Raw genomic sequence first — 25,029 nt, 5'->3', positions numbered from 1 at the left:
GTTTGGGTCTAACACAAAAAACATGTTTAAAATACTTTTGTATCTCACACAAAGAAAATCTTTATTGCCTTAAATAAAATGTAAATAAAACGTGTAAACCTATTACAAAGGGCTTAAACAAAGAATAAAAAGTATTACAACCCAACTTAAATCAAATGGGACGTGGCACTAAAAAAACAAAATAAAGAAAAAAAATCTCCAGGGCTCTATTCCTTCGTGGTCTAACTTTCTTTTGTCTTCGCACAAGCACGACCCTAGCGATAACAATCCTTTTGCCCTTCACCTGCAAAGCACAAGACACAAAACCAAAACCAAAAGAAAAGAAAAAAAAATGCAGAGCACTATTTTCTAAAATTAATGAAGGTTAGTTCATAAAATCAAAACCAATTAAACACTATGAAAACTAAAATATATCTAACTTACTAACTAATTATGTAACAAACTAAAGAATCTAACTAATTAATCTTGAAGACATTAAAACAGTCTAACTAATTAACTATGAATTATTGAACTACAAATTAAATACGAAAAACGTTGAAACAAACTAACTAATTACAAAACACAAAAGTAAAACAAATCTAATCTAACCAATTACAAGAAGAACTAAAACAAATATAACTAATTAAGAAAGAAATATTAACCTAACCAACCAGCAAAATAACAAGAATCTAATTAACTACAGAAATTAAAAAAAACAAAATTAACCTAACTAGACACTGCAGCAACACACATAAAAAAAAATGAATTCACCGTTGATCAGGCTGGATTGCGTGATTGACGGTGATAGCGTTAAACACGCAGAAACGTTCGTGCATGATCTGGAATTCACGCAACTTGCTGACTATCCAGCATAATAAAAAAATATTTTAAGCAACACACTCATGCTGTATTCAGCAGACCGAGAGTCTTGCTGATCAAAAGCCAAAATCACAAAGTTTAGGTCCACACCAAGATGCGTGTTCTACTAGACACGCTGTTCTGTGTGATTTTTGACAATCACGTGAACAACGATTTAGTCGAAATGAAAATTATTGATGTTAGAACTGTTTTTAATAAAGGATATATTTTTGTTTTCTTTATGCATATGACTGCACATCAGCGTTAATATGTGTGTGAACCGCACAGTCTGCTGAAAATCCAGCGCACAAAAAAACTTTTAACATTGTGCATTCATGCAATCCAAGATTCATGAAAATCAAGGGTTGCAGGCATGCAATCCAAGATTCATGCTGGATTCTCAGCGTTTTGGCAAAACCAAAGTGACCTGCGTGAATATTCAGATCACGCAGGTTTGTTGGTAGGCCCAAAAAGAATAACTATGCTGCGTTTTCCAAGCAAAACTAATATTAATTAGACTAAAAGCGAAATACAAAAACTATTCTACGATGCAACGTATTCTAATTAATCCAATATGCAGAAAACGAAAATATGAAATCAAACTATCCTAAATGAAATATTATTGCTGAAAATAAAATATGATGCATGTGATACAACAAAATAAATCTAGACAGACTACGTAATTAAAACAACTAAAGAGATGGGGAAGAAGAAGCAAGTCTTGCAGCCGCTTCCGATGGAAGGGTTAAGAAAAGAAGTGGTCGTTTCCACGAAAAAACACACGCTTCGATGACAAGGAAAGAGGCACCGACGATAGAAAGAATCAGAAGTAAAGATAAAATTGAGGAAAGATAAGAGAAGTGACAGAGGAGGAACCGACGGTAGAAAGAGAGAGAGAGGAGAGAGAGAGACTGGCATTTTTCCCAAGATAAGATGCCGACATCTCCTTATTTAGTAATATATATATAAAAAATAATAGATTAAACAACTATTTTCTAAACAGTCTACTTGATTTTATAAAATTCCTAAAACTACCTTTTCTAAAAAATATTTTTAAAAGAAAGCTATTAAAAGAAATCAAATATTCAAAAACACTCAGGTGAAATCCATTTTGTGTGATTGTTCCTCCTTTTTGAAAATTAAACAATGCCCTGAAAAACGTTGATAAATACGTGTAATTAATCCATTTTCACGATGAATCAAGCATAAAAATATGTATATAATATGCATAAGATTATGCATGATCAAATTCCTTCATATTTATCGTTTGCTAGTCCTCGAGCAAATTGACTGCTAACAAAAACAAAAACAGAACATGCAAACCAACCTAACTTACTTTCATAAGAACCACAATTGCATTTAGCATATACAACAAGCTCTTTAAACACCTAAGTTATCCCAGTGAACGAGTAAGGTCTCATAAGGGTTTGCAGTGATACTACCCACAAACATCTCTATCATGTATACATCAAGATTTAAACTTAAGAAGCATTAGGCAGTTAAGAAGTTCGTCTAAACAAATATTTCATGTCATTACATTTTCGTAACGTATTTAGAATTTTCACACGCCACGCCAGAAGAAAGATTTTTTTCTTTACTTTTTAAAAAATCGTAATTATTTATGCTTTATTCTCAGAAAATCAAGTTCACCCACACCATTGCCTATTTATTCTCACGTATATGTTTTCTGTACAATTTTTCATAGTTATTTCTAAGCAGTGAACTTTGTCATTATATAAATTTTTTTCAAATTTTCATATATTTTTTTTCAATTGAGCACTATATCAAATTTTCATGCTTTCGAGACCCATGTAACGAGCTTTGGGTCAGTGACTCCCAGACCAGACGACCTTAGGGCACCATATACAAAGTATCCCTCGAACTTAATTGCTTGAGTTACTGAACCTTTTATTTTTATAGTTTTATATATAGCTTTCTTTTTGTCATATGCAATATCAACATCTCTTAGGCTCTCTATAAAGTCTATGTAACGGGCTTTCGATCTGGTGACTCCCAAACCAAATGGCTTTAGGGCACCAAGTGAAAACATCCATGAGGCTCTACTTGCTCAAACTAAATAGGCTACATATATTGACTTAGATAAAGAATTGATTTTCTTCATTGTCTTTTTCATCATGAAAATCAAATACTTCAACTTGTATCTGAGCCCAGCTACTTAGGAATACGAAGACATTAAACAATTAAACGTATGCTATTTTTCTTTTTGAGCTCTTATTTTTTATGTTGTTCATTGGCTTAGTTTTTCAAAAATAAAGTTATGCATATTCATACTCATTGTTTAAAATAAACTCTAACATTCATCTACCATCATTTATTTGAAATCCATATAAATGACCATGTTTTTCGAGATCAGTGTCAGAAAAAAAAATCGTGGGGCTTAAATTTTTTTGAAAACGTTAGATTATGTAAAGCATTTCTACAAGATTAAAACTCATTTCTTAAAAGCCTAGTTTTTATAAGTTTTCATCAGTGCAGATATGTAACGACCCTAACTCATACTCATGCAAAAGTGCAAATTTTTTTTTAAATCAATTGCAGAGATCTTTCCAGAGACCCGGGGCCTTTATAGTTCCACCACAACTAGGAAACTCGACACACCACAAGGGATCTTACACATCATCTTTCAATCCAAACCCAAACTGAATCAACTTTATTAAGTAAGAAATGATAGAGTTATGAGACAAATAAATAAGAACATCAAATTGCAAAAAATAAAATAAAAAGAGAAAGAGCCTCGTTGTCCATAGAAGTCTGTCAAACAGTCATGTGATCCCCTCGTAGCTCATCTCATGAGCAAGTCACCTCACTGGGCACCTAAGACTGCGAGATATAAGAAAACTATGGGTGTCAAAACCAAACAAGATTTTGAGTACAAGTCTCTCTAATGAAATAAATAACTGTAAATAGTATAGATAAGATGTATGCAATAATTTAAAGTGATAAAACTAAAAAATTTGCAGAATATCAAGTAAGCAGTAAGAGTAATCCATCATGCAACAATATGCAATATATTTAATGAATCATGCAAGACAAGTAAAAATGCAAGCAAAATGCATGATGGTGCCCCTATTAGGATGCACAAAAAAATGCATGAACAATTTATTATCTTTAATCAAGTTCTCTTTCATATGCATGTCCCTATTAGGATACACACATTTAAATTTCCTTTTTTTATTATTATTATTGCCCATGGATACTCAAGATGAGTAAAAATTTTTGAGGTCAAGTATGGTTCCTAGAATAATTTAGCGCACAAGTTGTATCTTATTACTGAGTTTCAAACTTAGCCCTTGATCGATATCAGAAAACAACATCATCCATCGAAACATTAGAAAACAACATTTAATGTCGGGACACCAGGAAAAACAACATTCATAAGTGTCACTTCATGGTATACCAAAACAACAGTTGTATCTACACATCACCCCTAGGCAAAGTGGCAAAAACTCTCTAAAACTGTGGCCAGGAGAGTAACCTCATTATCAGGTTTAATGACAACAACAACAACGTACACAGTTTTATTATCCTCATGGTTCCCCAAAACCACAACTCCAAGAGTTCTATACTCCCGACGAGACATCTTAGAAAGTACATTATATTGTTTTATTTCTTTAAGTTATTATTAATAATTGTCTTATTAATTTGCAATTCAGTATCCCAAATTAATATCACAAATTCACATTTTCAAATACGAGGCTCGTCACAGGGCTCCAACTCATGGAAAATGCAAAACAATGTAATATAGAGAAAATATCAAATATGATTTTTGTAATGCCTAAAAACAAGGGAGTAATCCAAGCTCGGGACTCACTAGGCTAGCGATGATCCATAGATCATTGATGCATCTTATACAAAAATCGAAACAATCATGCAATTTATGCAATCATGTCTCACGCTTTCAAATGTGCATTCATATATACCAATTTAACCAATTTAACAATGTGCATGAAATATAACCTTCATATGCATGTGTTCACTATTCATGTGCATGTGCTTTTATGAAACCATTCCACAAACATGCTTTCGTTCATGAATCATCTCAATTTAGACAAGTGAACATACATGTACATGCGAAACACACATTAAATCATGTATGCATGTTTACTCGAAATAAACTTCATAAAACATAATGATTAAGCATGTTTCATCAATTTAAGCATATGAAACCTTTCATTCATAACATGTATTAAAATCAACATACATGTACATAACTAAGATCGGAAAATTTAGCATGCATACTAAAAATCAAATTCCAGATTTACATAACGCCCTGTGTTAAAATATATAATTTTTGAAGTTGGCTTATCAAGCCTAGCCAACACCGGCGACTGGGGTTCTGCCCGACCCAGATGAACCCAAACAGGCCACCCGCCTGTCCCAAAACCAAGTTTTTATTTTAGAAACTTTTGTAATAATGTATTTCATTGCGCGCGCGCACACACACACACACACACACACACACACACATATATATATATATATATATATATCACGAATAGGCCAGCATGAGGATGTCCTTGGTATGCGGGTTGGTCCAGTTGACCCCAGCTGGCTGCACCTAAACAGGTGCAGCGGCTGCTGCCCACTTTACTTGACAGGGCTGGCTACATCCGCTGCGTTCAGCAGGGTGCAACGCCCAGTCTGTCTAGTCATAAGATGGTAGCCGACTGGGGGTTAGCAGACCCCAACCTGGCTACATAAACCTGTTGTGTTTTTTTGTTTGTTTTATTAGTTTTATTGTTGCTTGTTTTTTTCTGTGAGAATACTTGTTGCATATTCATATTGAAAAGATCTTCTGTTGACAAGCATTCATCTTATTCATCTCAGATGAATTATGTTGATTTGCAACTCATGTATAGATTGTCTTGAACTATTCATCTATTGTCTCAGTCAGTAAACATATCAGGCGTCATTACTTGATTCCTTTGCATTTATGCCTTACAACATGTGTTATGCGGGCATGTATATGCTTTTGGCCTCTGTTGGCCCTATCTATGTTGCATATTCTATTGCCTAACCTAAGGTTTGATATTTTAGCAGAATATTCTATTGGATTGAGCCTGACAGGACCCAGCAAGCCTAGGCAACCCACTCAACAGGGCTGCCAGGTGCCCAGCCAGCACCAGGTTGGGTCTGGTCTCCAGCCAAGCCCAAGAGGGATGGCATGTCAGGCCAACCGAGCAACGTTCGGCTGGTCTAACAGCTGGCCCACCAAGCAACAATATATGTGTATATTTTTAAAAGCATAAGAACCCCTCCCTTTCTTTTTTTTAACAACATATACATTATGCTCCTTTTGAAAACTCCTGACAAGTAGGTATGCAACAAGAGGACAATTTACTCACACGACTGCATGTATAAACGAAATTTTATGTTTTACATAATGCAAATGTATCTATTTCCGTTCAGTTTAGCATGCAAGCATGACTCCATGCTTTAAATATGCATACCAGACCATTTTCATGCTCAACATTCTTACATATACGATTTTTTCTTAAGTATGCATGCATGTACATATTTGGAACAAGTATGCATGAATGCGCAAACTGATTTTGTTGAAACATGCATGCATAAACAGATTTTCAAACTTTTAGTGAAAATGTATGCATACAATATTGTTTTGTCACATATTTACATGCCTCTAACAGTCCATAACATGGATCCTCCATGAAAAATGAAAACATCAAAATGCAAGCACATAACAAGCTTTTTTTCATGAAATAAATTCTATTTTAGTATACATCTAAGCATATACAAAAAAATTATTTTTGAAAAGATAATGAAATCAAGAACACATCCATGAAAATCAATATCTATCAAAAGCAACCTCTAAATAAACACTCTTACCATGGATTTCCATCAAATTATTGTATGAAAATCCAATCTATATCAATTTATCACTTGTTTCAAGAGAGAAAACCCATACCTTGAATAAAAAAAGTGAAGAAAAATAAGGGTGAAGTTGAAAACGTGGGTGGGTTGGAGAAAATGGTTTATCCTCTTCCTCTCTTTTCCTCTCCTCTTTCTTTTTCTTCTTTCTTTTTCTTGATCTTAAATAGAGTGAGAGGGAGGTGAGCTCCCCCTTCTCCAGACCTTTCTAAATGGGCTGGAGAAAAGAGTTTCTTCTTTTGAGGATTCTCTCTCTCTCTCTCTTTCCAATTTTTTTTCCAACTTCTTTAAAACTTAACTTTTCAAAGTTTCCAAATTTTTAGAATTCCTTTCTAAAACCTACTCTAGCCTTCTTAGGCATATACGAGGACTCCATTTAGAATTCCTTCTCAACCCTAATTAAAATTCAGAATTAATAAAAATTAATTAATTATTAAATATTAATTAATTAATAATTATCTAAAAGCTTTCAAAAATAGCCAAATTAACTTAGGAGGCATCTCAACCTTATTTAACTCAAATTTAAAACTCTTAAATGAATTTAAAGGTATAAAATCATTGGGCATGGATTTGAATCTGGATCCGAATCCAAGATTCAAATCCATCTCCATAATTCCAAATAGATTTTGGACTGGACCAAATCCAGACTAATGTGGGTCTTAGATAGGGTCCAAATAGATATTAATTCAGATCAAAACTATTAGATCCAGTACAATCCAAATCTTGATCCAAACCGACAAACTGCTTCTTTTTCGAAAAATATGATTTTTGAGCCAACCAAAACTCGAATTCTGAAAAGTAACATATCGTTGCGCTCGGCATTACGAGATGCATCCAACGACATATTACATGAATATAAAATTCTAAATTTCACTAAAAAATAATCTGAATTTTGCTCAAATTTCACTTGAATTTAAAAGTCAAAAATAAAATTCTTTCTTATGTTTTAAATGGCTCGTTTAGACCTAGTTGATGAGACCTGGGCCAAGCCTAGACTCAAAAGCATCAGTTTAAGATCGAGGTTCAAACGATATTTCTTCTAGACTCAGCCAAATTTTTGAAAAATCATAAAATGATTAAGTGCGAAAATACGCGATATTATAAGATACATGGACAAAAAAGTTTTGGGTGCAAACTACACCCTCCCCCATGCTTTAATGACATTGTCCTCAGTGGCACTCCCCCATGATGATATGTAATTAAATGAATGCACACTAAGAAACAAAAGATACCCAAAGGAAGGGATATATATCACCTGATATGTGCCATGGAACCTCGCCTGCTATTGTACGTTGTACTTGCTCTTGAAGAGATTCCAACCTATCTTATTACATGCAACTCATAAACAATTTTGAAAAATAGAATGCATACATGATCTACCATTCATGCACATAAACCAAAAAGAAAGAAATATGTACAAGACTACGAAAACTACGAAGAAACGAAAACTAAATACTAGTGGTGTACAATATACACTGCACACTTCCTTACACATCAACGAGGTCCATAACCTCGATGTCTCGACTGGTAGTGACATCAGAAATGTAGGTCTTCAACCTTTGCCCATTGACTTTGAAGTTCCTGCCCGTTCTTGGGTCCATAATATCAATAACACAACATGAAAATAAGACTATGAACATGTCATCCCATCTCGACTTCAGTTTTCCTGTAAACAATTGGAGTCACAAATTAAAGAGCCAAACTTTCTAACCAGGCTTGAACTGCTTTCTCAAAATATGCTTGTCATGAAAATGCTTAGTTTGAGCTTCATAGATTTTGGCACTCTTGTATACATCGTTTCGCAATTCCTCGAGCTCACTCAATTGAAGTTTTCGTTCTGCGCCAGCTTGGGCTATGTCAAAATTAAATTTCTTTATCGCCCAATAAGCCCTGTGTTCTAATTCCACAAGGAGGTGACATGATTTTTCGATTACTAACGGTAAGGGGACATGCCAATCAAAGTCTTGACAACAGTCTTGTACGCCTATAATACATCGTTTAAGCGCTGAGACCAATCCTTTCGGTTTGATCTGACTGTCTTTTCAAGAATCTGTTTGATCCTCCTGCTGAAAACCTCGACCTGGTCACTGCGGATGTTGATCCTCCTGCTGAAAACCTCGACCTGGTCACTGCGGATGGTATGGCGTCGCAATTCAATGATGCACCAAATACTTCATAAGTAAGAAAGTAATGTGTACACTCTTGAAATGTTTGCCTCCACCGCTAATAAAAGCTCTCTAAACACCAAACCTATTAAAGATGTGCTTAATGAACTTAAACACATCTTTATGGTCATTGGTTCGGGTGGCTACGGCCTCAATGTGTAGCTAAAATGGTTAATTAATCTATTTTCGCGATGAATCATGCACAAAAAACGTGTATCTAATGTCCTCATATGCATGATCACTAGGCCGCTAGACAAATATAAGCTCAAATCCAATGGGCATCACCCCTAGCACAAACTGAAGCAGTACTCCCTCCCAAGTGGTTTGGCATAGTGAGATGAGGCCTAGGCTGCTAGATGGGTACTCTTGGTTCAAATCTCATGGACGTCACCTCCCTGCGCAGGCCAAAGTAAAGTGACTCCCTGATGGCAAGGGATAAGCCCACAGTTTTGCACTACCGGGACAATGACTGTAGTTTGGCAAGCAGAGAGCTATACTAAGTCTCCAACCTTAAGGGGAGTTTCTCCAAATAATAAATCAAAAAATGATCACATCAATGCCATATTCCTTACCACAAATCGGGCTAGTGCAGCCGAAGGTAGCCAGTGCAAGGCACCCACCACCACCAGGCCCATCCCTTTCGGTTTCAATGGCTCATATGTCCAAGCCCAAGGCAGACTGCAAGCAGGCGTGCTTCACAACTTGTTGAGACAGACAAAGACACTCCTAGCTCAATGCATCCAACACACTGCACACACGCACAATTCATTAAACTTGAATTTACCCATTTTCAGGTTTTGTGGGAATATAAGCCGTTGATCTTTAAATCTCCCCAAAAAAGGGCACATGAAAAACAACTAACCTATACATGTAAATGATTCCAATGTAGTAAAACCAAAGGGCAGGAGACGGAGAATGAGAAGATATGAAACGCTGGTCTCCTATAAATATATAAATTATCTTTACAAAAAGGAAAACACCATTTCTTTACAAACGGGGAGGACTTCAATGGCTCCAACCACCAAACTTTGATGATTATGACTTCTCCTAACTACAAAGAATGCTAAACACTGGCAAAAACTACCTACATCCTGGAAAGATCTTTTCCCCCTTCGGACATTCTACATCAAGGACGGATCTTACATACAAAGAATAATTTTACAGCACGACAAGAATTTAATTGAAAGAAATTTCGGAAACCTGGCCACGATAACCGGGTGATTTCTACAGCGAGTATTGACCCATGGCCACAATCCCAATTGAAGCTTCAAGATTTGGCAGCATCAATCCTGTAAAAAGTGGAAGGCTGGGTTCTCAAGAAGCTCTTGTGCAGGCTTGACATCTGTGAAGTCCTTCTCTTGAAGAGAATTAGATATGTCATCCACTGAGAAGGGAATGCTGCATTGCACAAAAACATTTGATAATTACTTGAACACAATAAATTTGCTTATATGTGCTACTTTGGACGTAGAAAGGGAAAGAAATCTTTACCAGGAGTTATCATCTAACAAAAAGGCATTGCTGACAGGGTTATTAGAGTCTTCTGTCATCAAGACTCTCATGCTAGAAATAACCTGTAACAAAATGCCAACAGCAGAAGTTCAAGACTTTAGGATCAAAAGGAAACATAAGGCATACATTTGTTTGAGAAAGAGCCTTACACTTGGAGATACGCTGTGGGTGCCGTATTTGTCATCCCAGTACAGCGTGCATATCCGATAAAGCTGCTGTACACTTAGGATCTGTTGTAACCAAAATCAACCAAGAGTATGCAACAGTGAGAAACAAAAAAAAAAAATATATATATATATATATATATATATATATATAGAGAGAGAGAGAGAGAGAGAGAGAGAGTACAGGGCAAAGATCGTGGGTGATTTCATCAAAAGATGTTTTTGGCTTCTGATGGATGACCTGAAAACAAAGGATTATGTTAAAAGACCAACATGCATAAACAAAAATAAAATAAAAGAGAAACATCACGTCCGCTAGAAACTCTAGCTGATCCAATTCAATCTATTGCTGCTCATGAAAACAAAGGATTATGTTAAAAGACCAACATGCATAAACAAAAATAAAATAAAAGAGAAACATCACGTCCGCTAGAAACTCTAGCTGATCCAATTCAATCTATTGCTGCTCATGAATACGTGTAAACAATTTGACAGGAAATTCAGATACAAAGGCACATGGCACAAAAATTGCACACAGATGCTAGTAAAACAGAACCTTAGACTCCCAAACAACAAAATGCTAGTAATACAAATGATGCATTAGCATACTACACTTCTCAACACAGAACCATGAAATCACCGTTCATCTAAATAATAGCTGGTCATTTACTACTGGCTAACAAAAGCACACACTTCCAATTCAAACAATAATCAAAATCCAAAGCATGTAAAGTGTGTCAAATAAAATGCTATAAAATGATTAGTGACTTCAATTTCTTGGACACTACAAAAATTTTACATACCAAGAACCCCACAGCTTGCCTTATGTGCTTAAGTTCATCCCAAGATGAACCTGCGTACTGCAGGAAGAAAATTAACATGCATGAATCAGTTAAGTAGAGGATTTTCATCACATGGAATGGTTAATGTGTAAAGTAGCTGGAGGTCTGCGAGCTATTGGGGGTACCTCTTCTTTTGCCTGGCAACACCAGAGCTCCAATTCGGCTAAACCAGCTTTGACATATTCGCCATTACTAAATGAACAACACTCCCGACGCAGAAGAAGACTGCAAATGCACAAATACCAGTCACAAGCAGTTCCGATTTACATAGATGATAGGAGATATAACCTTTTCTCCTGACCTGTTGAAAAGCTGTACGTTGATAAAAGAAAATATCTGAATAAAAGTCTTCTGAATAAGAACTGGAGGCACCTGAAGCAACAGCAGCACATAAGCACACAGAAAATACTGACAAATCAAATCAGATCAACAGAAATAAAAAATTCTCTTACAAAGTTCTCTTGAAATATTTTGAGAATGCCATTTAAGCTATCGATAATACTTTGCCAGTGACTACTACTAGGGGTGTTATGACCAAAAGATCGCCCGGATCCTCTTACCATGCTTCCTCTTGACGTTCTAGGTGCCTACAAAACAAACAAACAATTTAGCAGTATAAGGATGTTTTATCTTACAAATCCACAGAATTATTCCACCAGCCATAAGACAATATTCATCTACCTGGATACACAGTGCAAGCAATGATGTCAGTTCCCTCTTTAAATTGTCACGGATAATTCCATATATCTTTTCCACATAAGCCGTTAGCTGCTGCTTAAAAAGCAAAGCAGGATATTTTGCCTCAACTTGACGGACTACATCCTCAGAAACTACAAGGTTTGCAGAAGAAGGAGAAGAACGGAAGCCCTGAAAATTAAAAATTATAGCACATCAAGGGAAAGGGAAATGAACCTCAAGTTGTTCATACTTTGACCAATTAGCAAGTGCCAGTTTAATCTACTTAAAACATGCATCAGCTGAAAGGAAGTGGGGTGAAAAAAATGAAAGACTTACTTGAGTCATCCTCCCAAAGAGTGACACTGCAGGTGGAGGTTTCTTGCGCTGAGGAGTAGCTCCAGCAGAACCAGCTAGTTTTAAGCTCTTCTGTAGCAGGAACAATAATGTGGATGTGTTTGACAGCCAATATGCCAAATGTTCATTGCTTTCCTCATTCTGCCCAAATAAAAAAATAAAAATAAAAACCCTTTAATGAGGAACATCTGACCGAGTTTTGATGACTTCAAACTTCCAGTGGTTTTAGATCCACACAGCTGAGCAAGTCAATTAAATGTTGACAACTATCTAAAAAATGAAAAACCAAAACACCAATTTGTGAATACCTAAAATAACTACACCAAAAAATACAATACTAGAACCTAGTTACACTTTTGAATTCAATTTGGCATATGCACTTCCAAGCACTGGATAATCTTGCAAGAATTGGATCACGTACGATACTGAAATCTATATTAAGTTTGTCGAAAGAAGTGAGACAGTGATGCAGAGCAGGCGGTACCCGTACCAGTACCATGTGACCCTGGCAGGGCCAGGGAACCCGACCCACCAGTTGGAATGGACGATCGGACCCAGCAGCAGGATCCGACCCCAGGTGAGTTGACTCGATGCAGGAAGATAACACGCACATACTCCAGAAAAGGGAAGACCCGGCTCAGCCCCGATCCAGTCCCGAATTGAAGCCTTCTCGGGTCCGGACCCGGATCCAGTGACCATCTTTAAAAGCACGACCTAGGGCTGCGTGAGGTAGTTTTTGGAAGAATAGCTACAGCGTCTTCTTTTTTTCTTTTCTGAGCAGCATTACTTCCTTTCCCTGCCATTTTTTTCTTTCTCTCATTACTGTTCGCTGTTTCCCATTTTCTTTCAATTTATTTATCAGCAGCTTGTCAATGATATTGGTATCTAATAAAATAAGCCCAGCATCACCATCTGGGTGAGTTCTTCATTGTTTAAAGCCTGTACTACATACGACTGTACCCAGTCGTGCCCTTCCAGCCTCCATCAAGCCCACGCAAGGGTTGGGCATCGCCTCCAGCAGCTGCATCTTCGCTGCCTTTGTAGCAGCCTGTTGAGGGCTGCATCAGACAGTAGGAAATGTCTCTTGAAAAAGACTGTCAGAAATGCTTCCTGCACTTTGTCACATAGGTGCGGGTGCGGATGCGGCACTTTAAAAAAACTTGGGTGCAGGGGTGTGGGGAGAATATATATATAATTTCTAACAGTTTTAAGTTAACACTACTTGTATTTGTGTGCATTTATGTATTTATATATATAATATAGATAAAAATAGACTTGATTAGGGTTAACTGAATCTACTTTTGGATATAAATGGACTTCAGTGTGGTTGACTTCACCTAACACAAAGGAAGTTGTGCCCAAGTGTCGCACCCGCCTGGGTGCAGGTGCGATACGGGTGCCCTGTTAGAAGAGTCCCTGTTATTAAAATTGTAATCTCATAGTTAATCTCATATGTGAGATAACTATATCATATGTAATCTTATTCTTTAGTTTAGTTAGAATTAGGCTAGTTAGAATAACTTTTATTTTTTGTTTTTAGGACATTCAAATAGGCTTATGCCTTTATTGACTTTTCAGTCAATAAAGCATAAAGCACAAAGCACAAAGCACAAAGCACTTTTGTTTTCTGTTTTTAGGACATTCAAATAGGCTTATGCCTTTATTGACAGAAAAGTCAATAAAGCATAAAGCATTTATTGGGAGACGTTGGACTCCCAACAGCTCCAATTAGAGCAGTTGGGAGCCCGACTCCCCTCTCTTAGCTCTTTTCAGCCCCATAAATATGGGCTTTTACTTTTTGTATCTTAGGACTTTTGTGTGTGGGTTTATCAAACTTTAATGAGATATATTTTTTCTCTCTTCGTGTGTGCACTCTTTTGAATATTTCGGTTCTTGCGAGTGTGTTGAATGAACCTTTGTGTTTATTGAGAAAGATCTTTTGTGAGCTTCTTTTGAAGTTCCATTTGGGGTTCTATTTCCTTACATGGTATCAGAGCTACGATCGTGATTAAGCTACTTATCTTAGTGCATTGGGAAGCATGTCACTCAAGTTTTGGAGAAGAAGAGGTGCTCTTCATCAAGTATATATAACAGAGTGATCAACAAGCTTAGCTTGGAGGTGTGTTCGTATCTACCATTCGTGGTAGGGTACATCTCTCTTCTCTACTCTCATCAAGTCTTTCTTTTTCTTCTTCTTATTAAGACTTGTAAAATGGATGACAATGATAACGTCACCATTAAACCCATTAAGCTTAATGATTCAAACTATGTCACATGGGCTTCAATTATGAAGTATCTTATATCGGGAAAGGGGTTATGGGGATTAGTAGACGAGACCGATATGAAACCTGCACTAATCTTCACCAAGGATGAAGGCGAGAAAGAAATACCTCTCACGAAAGTAGAAAGGATGAAGGCCATATCCACTTATGAAAAAAAAATGAAAGGAATGGCGAATGGGTCATGCCAAAACTATGTTTTGGCTTATTACACGTATTGACATAAAGAAATACTTGAGCCTTGCTAAATTCGAACATGCTAATGATGTGTGGGATTACCTTAAGAGAATGTATTCTCTTAAGGATATTGTGTAAAAATATCTCAAAAAGAGATAGTGTGCAAACCAAGCACCAACTCCACGAAGGGATATGTGCACAAAAGCACAAGAACACTTAGAACAAAATGTACCTAAGGTACAAATGAAGAACACAAATGCAAAAATATAAAGAATTTTATTGAACAATTAGAGAAAAATGCTCCAAGCATTGAATACATTTATAAGGGAGGTTCACCCCTATTTATACAAAAGAGGGACCCTTGGAGGGGCTCCCACTAGACGTTGGAGCCCCTCCAACGTCTAGTGTTGGACCCCCTCCAAGGTTGACTAAGTCAACAAGAAAGAAAAGAAGGAAAAAGGAAAGAAGAGGAAGAAAAAGGAAAAAGAAAAAGGAAGAAAAAAAGTACGAACATATTCACTAATGTGAATATGCGCAAAAAGAGGAAAATACCGAAATACCTTACGGGTTACATGTTGGAAAAAATATATATTTATATATATATAACGATAGATACATATACATATATGTATCATCCATATATATATATATATATATACACACACACAAAAATAGAGATACAATTTAACATATTGCACATGTGTGCAATCTACAAACTAAAGTTCAAAATATGGTTCAAGAAGACAAGAGCATTAGAGAATACTACAATGGCTTGTCGGAATTGTGGGAAGAATTAGCTCTTCTTGAACCAAAGTGGCATTGTCCACAAAATATTGAACTCCGCCAAAACCAAATCAATGAGGAACATTTTTTTCATTTTATTAGTGGATTACGATCGAAATTTGAATCCACTAAGTCTATTCTTCTCCATCGTGAAAAAGTGTCGTCAATAGAAGATACAATAGAGGAGTTGAGTATGGAAGAAAATAGACTAAAAAGTATAATTTTCAAGAGCGATGAAGACTCAGTTCTAGCCGTCTCAAAACCTGGAAACCTTGTCAAAACTTACAAACCTTCCAACTATTGAAAAGGAAATGATGATTTTGAGAAAAAGAAAATTATTTGCTACTATTGTCGTGAACCTGGACATGTGAAAGCTCATTGTCTAAAATTAAAGAAACCTTATAAGAAAAGGTTGCCTCCGTCAGACCACAACAAAAATCAAGCAAAACTTTCATTGGGAGTATGTCTCTTGCACAATTGGTAGAAGCACTCGGACCACTACTCAAGAGAGCATCTTCATCTACAGGAGCTGTTGTCTCTTCTGTGAGCACCTCTGATCCATGTAAAACTCTATGGCTTCTTGACTCAGGTGCTTCTTTTCATATGACTCTGAATGTTGAAATATTATCCGAATGTCATAACTCAAATGGATCTAATGTTTATGGAACATCACTAGAAATCAAAGCAATAAAAAATTTTGAAAAAAAAAATTCTCAAAACTTAAAAGGATTTCATATTCCACAAATTAGATATATTCTCAAATTAAATCTCAATCTCTTGTTTGTTTCTCAACTATCTGACATAGATATAACATTTTCTTCTCCTATCGTGGTTGTCGAGTGCAGGATCATCAGTCAGGGAAGCTGATTGGGGAAGGCCATAGAGAAGGAGGCTTATACTACATGAATTTTTTGAAAATTCCTAAGAATACACTTTGTTGTAATGTTCAGAAAATGAACTTGAATCTATGGCACAAGAGACTTGGTCATCCTAGCATATCCAAGATTCAGTTTTTTTCAAATATGGAAAACTTTTGTAATTTTGAAACATTTAAATGTGAAAAATGTATTCTGGGAAAAATGAAGAGATTACCCTTTCAAGAAAGAAATTTTGTCTCATCTCGGCCTTTTGAGTTAGTGCATTCGAATGTATGGGGTCCTACACCTATTATGTTCGAAGGGTTTTTTTCATATTATGTCATTTTTGTAGATGATTTTACAAGACATACTTGGATTTATTTTCTCAAACATAAATCCGATGTATTTTTTCATTTTCAAATATTTCATAAACTGGTTAAGAATCAATTTAAGAATGATATCTTCATTTTTCGTACTGATTCAGGGAGAGTTTTTGTCAAAAAAAATTAATGATTACTTAAATTTACATGGTATTTTATATCAAAAATCATGTCCGTATACCCCACAGCAAAACCTCACAGCAAAATAGCCTAGCAGAAAGAAAACATAGGCATATTACAAAAACAACAAGAACCCTACTCGTCACTCATATAGTACCAATTTTTTTTGGGGCCGAAGCCACTCTAACCGCGGTATATCTCATTAATAGAATGTCATCCTCTACGTTAAGCAATATTTCACCAGTTGAAAAACACTTCAAACAAATCCCATATTATTCAAGGTTAAGGGAATTTGGTTGTAAATGTTTTGTTTTCTTCAACAAAAATGACAAACTCTCACCTCGTGCTATCCATGTGCGTTTCTTGGTTATGCAAGCAATGAAAAAGGTTATATATACTTTGATCTTGAAACTAGAAAGCTACATGTGTCACGAAATGTATCCTTCTTAGAAAATGAAAGTTTCTTTGAAATTAAAAACTCTACAAAAATCGATGAATATTCCTTTCTACTGGACTTAGTTCCAGAGATTGATAAGGAAGATGTTGATCAAGAAGATCAAAATGTGATAAGTACTGAATCATCTCTTCCAGAATGCATTCAATACTTCAGACGGGGTAACCTAGAGCAACCTTATGCTCTAGAAAAATATACTAAAGCACAGGATCGTATGAAAACAAGATCATCTAGGGTGTCAAAAGTACCTAAAAATTTATATCTTATGAGGCTTTTTCGCCAAAGTACCAAGCCTATATTGCCCTGTTACATTTCTACGTAGAACCTTCTAATTATGATACTGCAAAAGAACATCTCGAATGTGTTGAAGCCGTGTCAGCAGAGTTATGTGCCTTAGAAAAGGTGAATACATAGACTATTCAAAATATTCCATCAGGAAAGAAACCTATAGGATGTCATTGGGTATACAAAATCAAAACCAAGAGTAATGACACTCTTGAACGTTTTAAGGCTCGACTAGTTGCTAAAGATTATTCTCAAGAATATGAAATAGACTATGAGAAAACTTTTGCACTGATCGCTAGAATGACCACAATAAGAACTTTGATTGCTCTTGCCTCTGTAAAAAAATGTCATATCTTTCAGATGGATATAGAGAATGTGTTCCTCAAAGGTAGTCTAGCTGAAAAAGTTTATATGAAATCTCCACCTGGTATTAAGATTCCTCAAGGAAAAGCTTTTCATTTACATAAGGCCTTATATGGACTTAAACAAGTCCCAAAGGCTTGGTATAACAAATTTAGTCAAGTTATGCTTGCTTTTGGCTTCCAATTTTGTCTTACTGACACAAATTTGTTTATTAAGAAATCTAATGCAGGTATTATTTTTGTTTATTAAGAAATCTAATGCAGGTATTATTATTCTTTTCCTTTATGTGGACGACATGATTATCACAGGGAGTGATAAACAGGGAGTTGACAATATAAAAAAAATCTCAATTTTTTTTTTGAAATGAGTGACTTGGGTTTCTTAAGATTTTTCCTTGGAATCGAAATGGCCTATTCTCCTATAGGTTTTTACTAACTCAATCAAAATTTTCTCTTGATATTATTAACAGGTCCGGAATCACAGATGAAAAACATGTTGACACTCCTGAAGTCGTCAATGCCAAAATGAAGATTGATGATGGAGAACAACTTGAGAACCCAACACCTTACAAACTTGTTGGGGCATTGTCTTACCTTTCCATCACACGACCGAACATCACACATGTTGTCCACACAACAAGTCAATTTCAGCATACTCCCACTATTGTTCATATGGGAGTAGTATTACGAATTATAAGATATCTTAAAATCTCCGTTTATAATCTTTTTTTGTCTGCTTCTTCTTCACTACAATTAACTGCTTATACTGATGCAGATTGGGGAGTGATCCCAATGATCGATACTCAACTACTGGTCTTTGTGTGTTTTTAGGCGAATCCCTGATTTCTTGGCGGTGCAAGAAGCAACAAAAAATCTCTTTCATCAACTGAAACTAAGTATAGAGTCATGGCTACAACCGCTATGGAAGTAGTATGACTAAGAAGACTGCTTCACGACATGAGTGTTACGACTACGAGGTCATCACAACTATGTTGCGACAACAAAAGCTCTATTTACATCGCCAGCAACCGGACATTCTGTGAACGAACGAAGCATATCGAGATGGATTGCCACTATGTACGAGAGGAATTTCTACACGGTACCATTGATCTCCCATATGTCTCATCAGAATATCAATTGGCCGACTTCTTTACCAAAACTCTTGCTGCTCCCCGATTCCATTTTTTCTTAAACAAACTTTCGATTGTCAAACTGTAAGTTTGAGGGGGAGTGTTAAAATTGTAATCTCATAGTTAATGTTATATATGAGAAAAATATATCATATGTAATCTTATTCTTTAGTTTAGCTTCTTAGTTTAGTTAGAATTAGGCTAGTTAGAATAACTTTTATTTTCTATTTTTAGGACATTCAAATAGGCTTATGCCTTTATTGACTTTTCAGTCAATAAAGCATAAAGCACTTTTGTTTTCTGTTTTTAGGACATTTAAATAATAGGCTTATGCCTTTATTGAATGAAAAGTCAATAAAGCATTTATTGGCATTTATTGGGAGACGTTGGACTCCCAACAGCTCTAATTACAGCCGTTGGGAGCCCAACGACTCCCCGTCTCTTAGCTCTTTTCAACCCTATAAATATAGGTTTTTACTTTTTGTATTTTAGGACTTTTGTGTGTGGGTTTATACCACTTTAATGAGATATATTTTTTCTCTTCGTGTGTGCACTCTTTTGAATATTTCGGTTCTTGCAAGTGTGTTAAATGAACCTTTGTGTTCATTGAGAAAGACCTTTTGTGAGCATCTTTTAAAGTTCCGTTTGGGATTCTATTTCCTTACACCTATTACATAGTTCCTTTGTCAACCCAAAAGAAGCATACAACCACTGAGGGTTGCATTTGGATAAATGTTATTCACAGGGGAAAAAATCAGGTACTCATCCAGAGGAAACACCTCATAACATAATACATTACATAAGAAACATGCAAACTGTTAAAATGTAATGTACATATAATGTGTGTGTGTATATATATATATATATTGTATTTTAACTTTTTATTCTTTTTATTCTTTGTTATTTTTTCTTTTTCAAGCTTGGTCAACCATTGGTTGATTGGACTAGTCCAACGGCTACAATGGGCTTTCTTTTGTGCCCATTTTAGCCCTCATGTGTGTGTATAAAGGGGATGAATCCCCTCATTCTAGTACTGCTTTTAAAAGCATATTTGAAAGTTCAATAAAATATTATTTTATATTTGAGTCTTCTTTGTGTGTGCCCATTGTGGATGTTGTTGTTAATATATATATATATATATCCTAGAACACCATAATACCCGATAGGGGTATTATGGTCATTTCACACAATACCCGATAGGGGTACTTGTTTTTCCCTCTTTTTTATCTTTATCATTTTTTGTATTTATTTTATTTTTCTTCTTTTTTTATTCTTTCTTTAAGCCACTTAAGGGGCCCCACCATTGAGTCGTTGGGGGCTCCCAATGACTCCATGGGAGCCCCTTTTTGGCACACCTTTTGAGGCCATGTGGCCTCCCTTCCTCTCCTTTTCTTCTTGTATAAATAGGCGTGAGCCCCTCTGTAATTCTTATGCTTGAAAGCTCTCTCTCTCTTTTCAATAAAGAGACTTCTATATTTTTGCCTATCTCAAGGCTTGTGTATGTGTTGTCCCTTTGTGGACTTGGCTATTGTGTCTTTTGCTTGTCCATTGTAGGACATTGCAAGTGATTATAGCACTCTTTGTATTTCCGCATATCTCATTACATGGTATCAAAGCCACTCGGTTCGTAGAGGAAGAAGCGTGGTACATATACTTTTCATCAATTGTCTCCCTTCTTCTCACTTCTTGGTGGCCTTATGGAAGCAAAAATCGATCTATCCTTCAAACTCAATGGAAAGAATTACATGATGTGAGCATCGGTAATGGAGAACAACCTCAAAGGCAAGAATCTTTGGGGGTATGTTATGAGTTCCATTCCGGAACCTAAATTGGAGCTCACAAAGATCGAAGGTGGACAAGAAAAGGCTCTTGAAGGAGATGCTCGCCTCAAAGCCATTGAAAATCATCAAAAGGAAGTAGAAGATTGGGAAAGCATTCACGCAAAAATCCTTGCTTGGTTCAAGAACAACGTCGAACTCAAGGTATGTGCTAATATAGCTAAATTTCGTCAAGCCAATGAAGCTTGATTTTTTATGAAGGGTATGTATACCCAAAAGGATCTTGCAAGAGCTTATTTTTTACAAGCAAAAATTAGAACCACCAAACAAGGTGATTCAAGTATTCAAGACCACTATAGTGCTTTAAACCCACTATGGGATGAGTTGGCTCTTTTAGAACCAAAATGAGTTGCTATGAAAGATGTCAAACTAAGACAAAAGCAAATGGAACAAGATCTTATTTGGGTTACGTCCCGAATTTGAGCAAGTGAGGTCATCACTTCTCCATAGATCCATCTTTTCTCCTATAGAGGATGCTATTGTCAAGATCACCCAAGAAGAAACAAGGCTTGGATGAGTAAGAATTTTGATGAAGTGCTTGTCGTTTCCAAACCCGATAATAATGTAAAAAACTACAACTCCCCCCCCCCCCCCACACACACACTTTGGTAATCAAGGAAACTACAATGGAGGAAGAAAAATGATTGTATGTCATCATTGCTATGAGTCAGGTCACATTAAACCTGCTTGCCCAAAGCTCAATGGAACTTTCAAGCCTAAGGTGGCCTCTCTTAAAGAATCTACCACCAAAGAAGATGAAGGCAAGAATGGTGATCTCAAAGAGACCCTTGGTCAAATATCCATGGCTCTTCAACATATCCACATCGGGTGCGGCCATTGCATTTACATCATCACCTGGTACGTACTCTTGGATCTTAGACTCTGAAGCATCTTTTCATATGACTCCTCATGAAAATGCTTTAATCGATGTTTGCACCAATTCAAAAGGCTCTTGTGTCTCTACGGCCGATGAAACTTTTTTGAAAATTTCTAGCATTAGAACTCTAAACTCCAAAAATTCTCAAAATCTTTTTGTTCCAAAAATTAGAGTTGTTCCAAAATTAAATTTAAATCTTTTTTCGGTCTCCCAAATTGCCGAGCATGGATGTGAAATATCTTTCACATCTAATGGTTGCTTTGTGCAGCCTCTCCGGTCCGGAAAGCAGATTGGGCAAGGCCATAGGATGGGGGACCTTTACTATATAGATCATCTAAACCTTCCTACAAATCATTTTTGTTCTTATGTCCAAGAGAAAAGTATTGAAACTTGGCATAAAAGGCTTGGTCATCCAAGCTATTCAAAAATGTATCTTTTTTCATTTGAAAACAAATTTTGTAAGGAAAAAGACATTAATTGCAAAGATTGTATTTTTGAAAAAATGAAGGCTATTCCTTTTCCAACTAGAACATTTCTTTCTTCAAGACCCTTTAAATTGGTGCACTCGGGTGTTTGGGGTCCATCTCCGGTCATATCTAAAGGGGGTTACTCTTACTATGTCACTTTCATCGATGACTTTACTCGATATGTTTGGATCTATTTCCTTAGTCATAAATCGGAAGTGTTTTCCTTCTTCAAAGAATTTCATATAAAAATTCAAAACTAATTTCAAAGTAATATATCTACTTTGAGAACCAATTCCGGTGGTGAATACTTGTCTAATGAATTCCAAAATTACTTAACACAAAATGAAATTTGTCATAAAAAATCATGCCCTAGGACTCCACAACAAAACGAACTAATGGAAAGAAATCATAGGCATATTATAGAAACCGCTAAAACATTGCTTGTCTCTAAAAATATTCCGAAAATTTTTTGGGTCGAAGCCGTCCTAACCTCAACATACCTAATCAATAGAATGCCTTCCTCAAAATTAAAGAATGCCTCTCCTTATGAGAAACTTTTTAAATTCTCACCCGATTTCAATCGCCTTCGCATCTTTGGTTATAAATGCTTTGTTCTCTTGCATAAGAGAGATAAGTTGTCTCCAAAGGCAATTGAATGTGTTTTTCTAGGTTACGAGAAAAATAAAAAAGGCTATAGGTGTTTTGATTTAAAAAAATGACAAGCTTTATGTTTCAAAAGATGTAACTTTCTTAGAAGATGAGAATGGTTTTAAAAAATGGAGTCATCACATGAAATTGGTTATATGTTTTTACATGATCTTATTGATGACATAAATGATGATTCTATGAATCATCTTGAAAATATAGAGGATACTTGTGAAGTGTCCAATTTTGATATGTCACCACCAAGTGATGGTACTAATAATGAAAATATTAATGTTTACACCCGAAGAGATAAAAAAAGGCCTATTAGTGCCCTAGAAAAATTCTCTCAAATTTCTGAATCTTCAGAAGAGCCCCCCATTAGGCGCTCTTCTAGAGAATCAATACCACCCAATAGATTTGTATCTTATGAGTCTTTAGCACCCAATTATCGGGCATGTTTAATAACTTTACATTCATATTATGAACCATCTCATTATAATCAAGCTAAGGCTCTACCACATTGTGTTGAAGCAATGAAAATAGAATTAGATACGCTAAAAAAGGCAAATACTTGAAAAATAGTCAAACTCCCTCCACATAAAAAAACTATTGGATGTTGCTGGGTCTTTAAAGTTAAAACTAAAAGCGATGGTTCCCTAGAAAGATATAAAGCTAGGTTAGTAGCAAAGGGATATTCCCAAGAATATGGAATTGACTATGAGAAAACCTTCGCTCTTGTAGCCCGAATGACTAGTGTCAAAACTCTAATAATTGTCGCATCAACCAAAAAATGGCCTATATATCAACTCGATGTAAAAAATGCATTTCTAAATGAAAATGTAAATGAAGAAGTATATATGGATTCACCACCCGAAATTAATATTGGACAAGGTCAAACCCTTAAGCTTTTAAAAGCTCTGTATGGTCTTAAACAAGCCCCCAAGGCTTGGTATGATTGTTTTAGTGATATCATGGTTAAATTAGGATTTCATTCCTGTTATATTGACACTTCTCTATTTGTTAAAAGTGCAGGTACTAGTATTGTTATCTTATTACTTTATGTTGATGACAGGATTATCACTGGGAATGATCAAAATAGTATTGTTGATGTTAAAACCATGTTAAAAGATAATTTTGAATTGTTTGATTTAGGCTTCCGTAAATATTTTCTTGACATTGAAGTCGCATATTCTCCTCGAGGATATATTTTGTCACAGATGAAGCTTGATGCAGATATATGTACTAAGTCTGTCATTTCAGATAATAAAAAGGTAGAAACTCTAGAGGTTATTAATGCCAAATTAAGGTTGGAGGACGGGGTTCTTCTGGAAGATCCTACACCCTGCAGACAGCTCATTGGATCTCTCACTTAACTAATCATCACCAAACCAGACATCGCTCATGTGGTTCACTCTGCAAGTCAATTTAAGCACGCTCCTACAACTGTGCATATAAGCGTTGTGTTCTGGATCATCCGATACATCAAAAACACCATAAATAAAGGGTTATTTCTATCCTCATCTTCTTCCTTAAATCTTCTTGCTTATATTGATGCAGATTAGGGAGGTAACCCTGATGATAGAATCTCAACTATCGGTTTTTGTGTCTTTTTAAGAGATTCCTTAATTGCCTGGAGATGCAAGAAGCAACAAAAAATCTCGCTCTCTTCTCCTGAAGCTGAATATCAGGCTATGACAACCACAATAAAGGAATTAGTTTGGCTTCGCAGTCTTCTCAAAGACATGGGGGTTGATATTGCTGGAACTTCAAAGTTATGTTGTGACAACAAGAGTGTCATCTATATTACAAGCAATCACACTTTCCATGAGCGCATCAAACATATCGAGATGGACTGTCATTATGTTCGGGATGAATATTTACGAGGAACAAATACTCTTCCATATGTCACTTCA

At 35.9% G+C, this 25,029-nt stretch overlaps 1 protein-coding gene across 1 annotated transcript in view; it reads right to left on the bottom strand.

The window, feature by feature from the left end:
- Positions 1-9,830: 9,830 nt before the first annotated feature.
- Positions 9,831-25,029, bottom strand: part of LOC149821860 (myosin-6-like) — a 71,266-nt gene continuing 56,067 nt past the window's right edge. The window contains exons 30-39 of the mRNA XM_089981504.1: positions 12,445-12,603; positions 12,112-12,297; positions 11,883-12,017; positions 11,732-11,802; positions 11,556-11,655; positions 11,392-11,448; positions 10,773-10,829; positions 10,574-10,654; positions 10,404-10,486; positions 9,831-10,310 (exon numbers count right to left, since the gene is read on the bottom strand). Of these exons, the coding sequence (XP_089837630.1) occupies positions 10,196-10,310; positions 10,404-10,486; positions 10,574-10,654; positions 10,773-10,829; positions 11,392-11,448; positions 11,556-11,655; positions 11,732-11,802; positions 11,883-12,017; positions 12,112-12,297; positions 12,445-12,603 (1,044 nt within the window). The 3' untranslated portion in view covers positions 9,831-10,195. The remainder of the gene's footprint in view (positions 10,311-10,403; positions 10,487-10,573; positions 10,655-10,772; positions 10,830-11,391; positions 11,449-11,555; positions 11,656-11,731; positions 11,803-11,882; positions 12,018-12,111; positions 12,298-12,444; positions 12,604-25,029) is intronic.

The sequence above is a fragment of the Nuphar pumila genome, chromosome 11 (genome assembly GCF_984573655.1).
Source record: "Nuphar pumila chromosome 11, dmNupPumi1.hap1.1, whole genome shotgun sequence".
NCBI lineage: Eukaryota > Viridiplantae > Streptophyta > Magnoliopsida > Nymphaeales > Nymphaeaceae > Nuphar > Nuphar pumila.
Note: the sequence above shows the minus strand (reverse complement) of the source record. Positions and strands in the feature narration are given on the sequence as shown.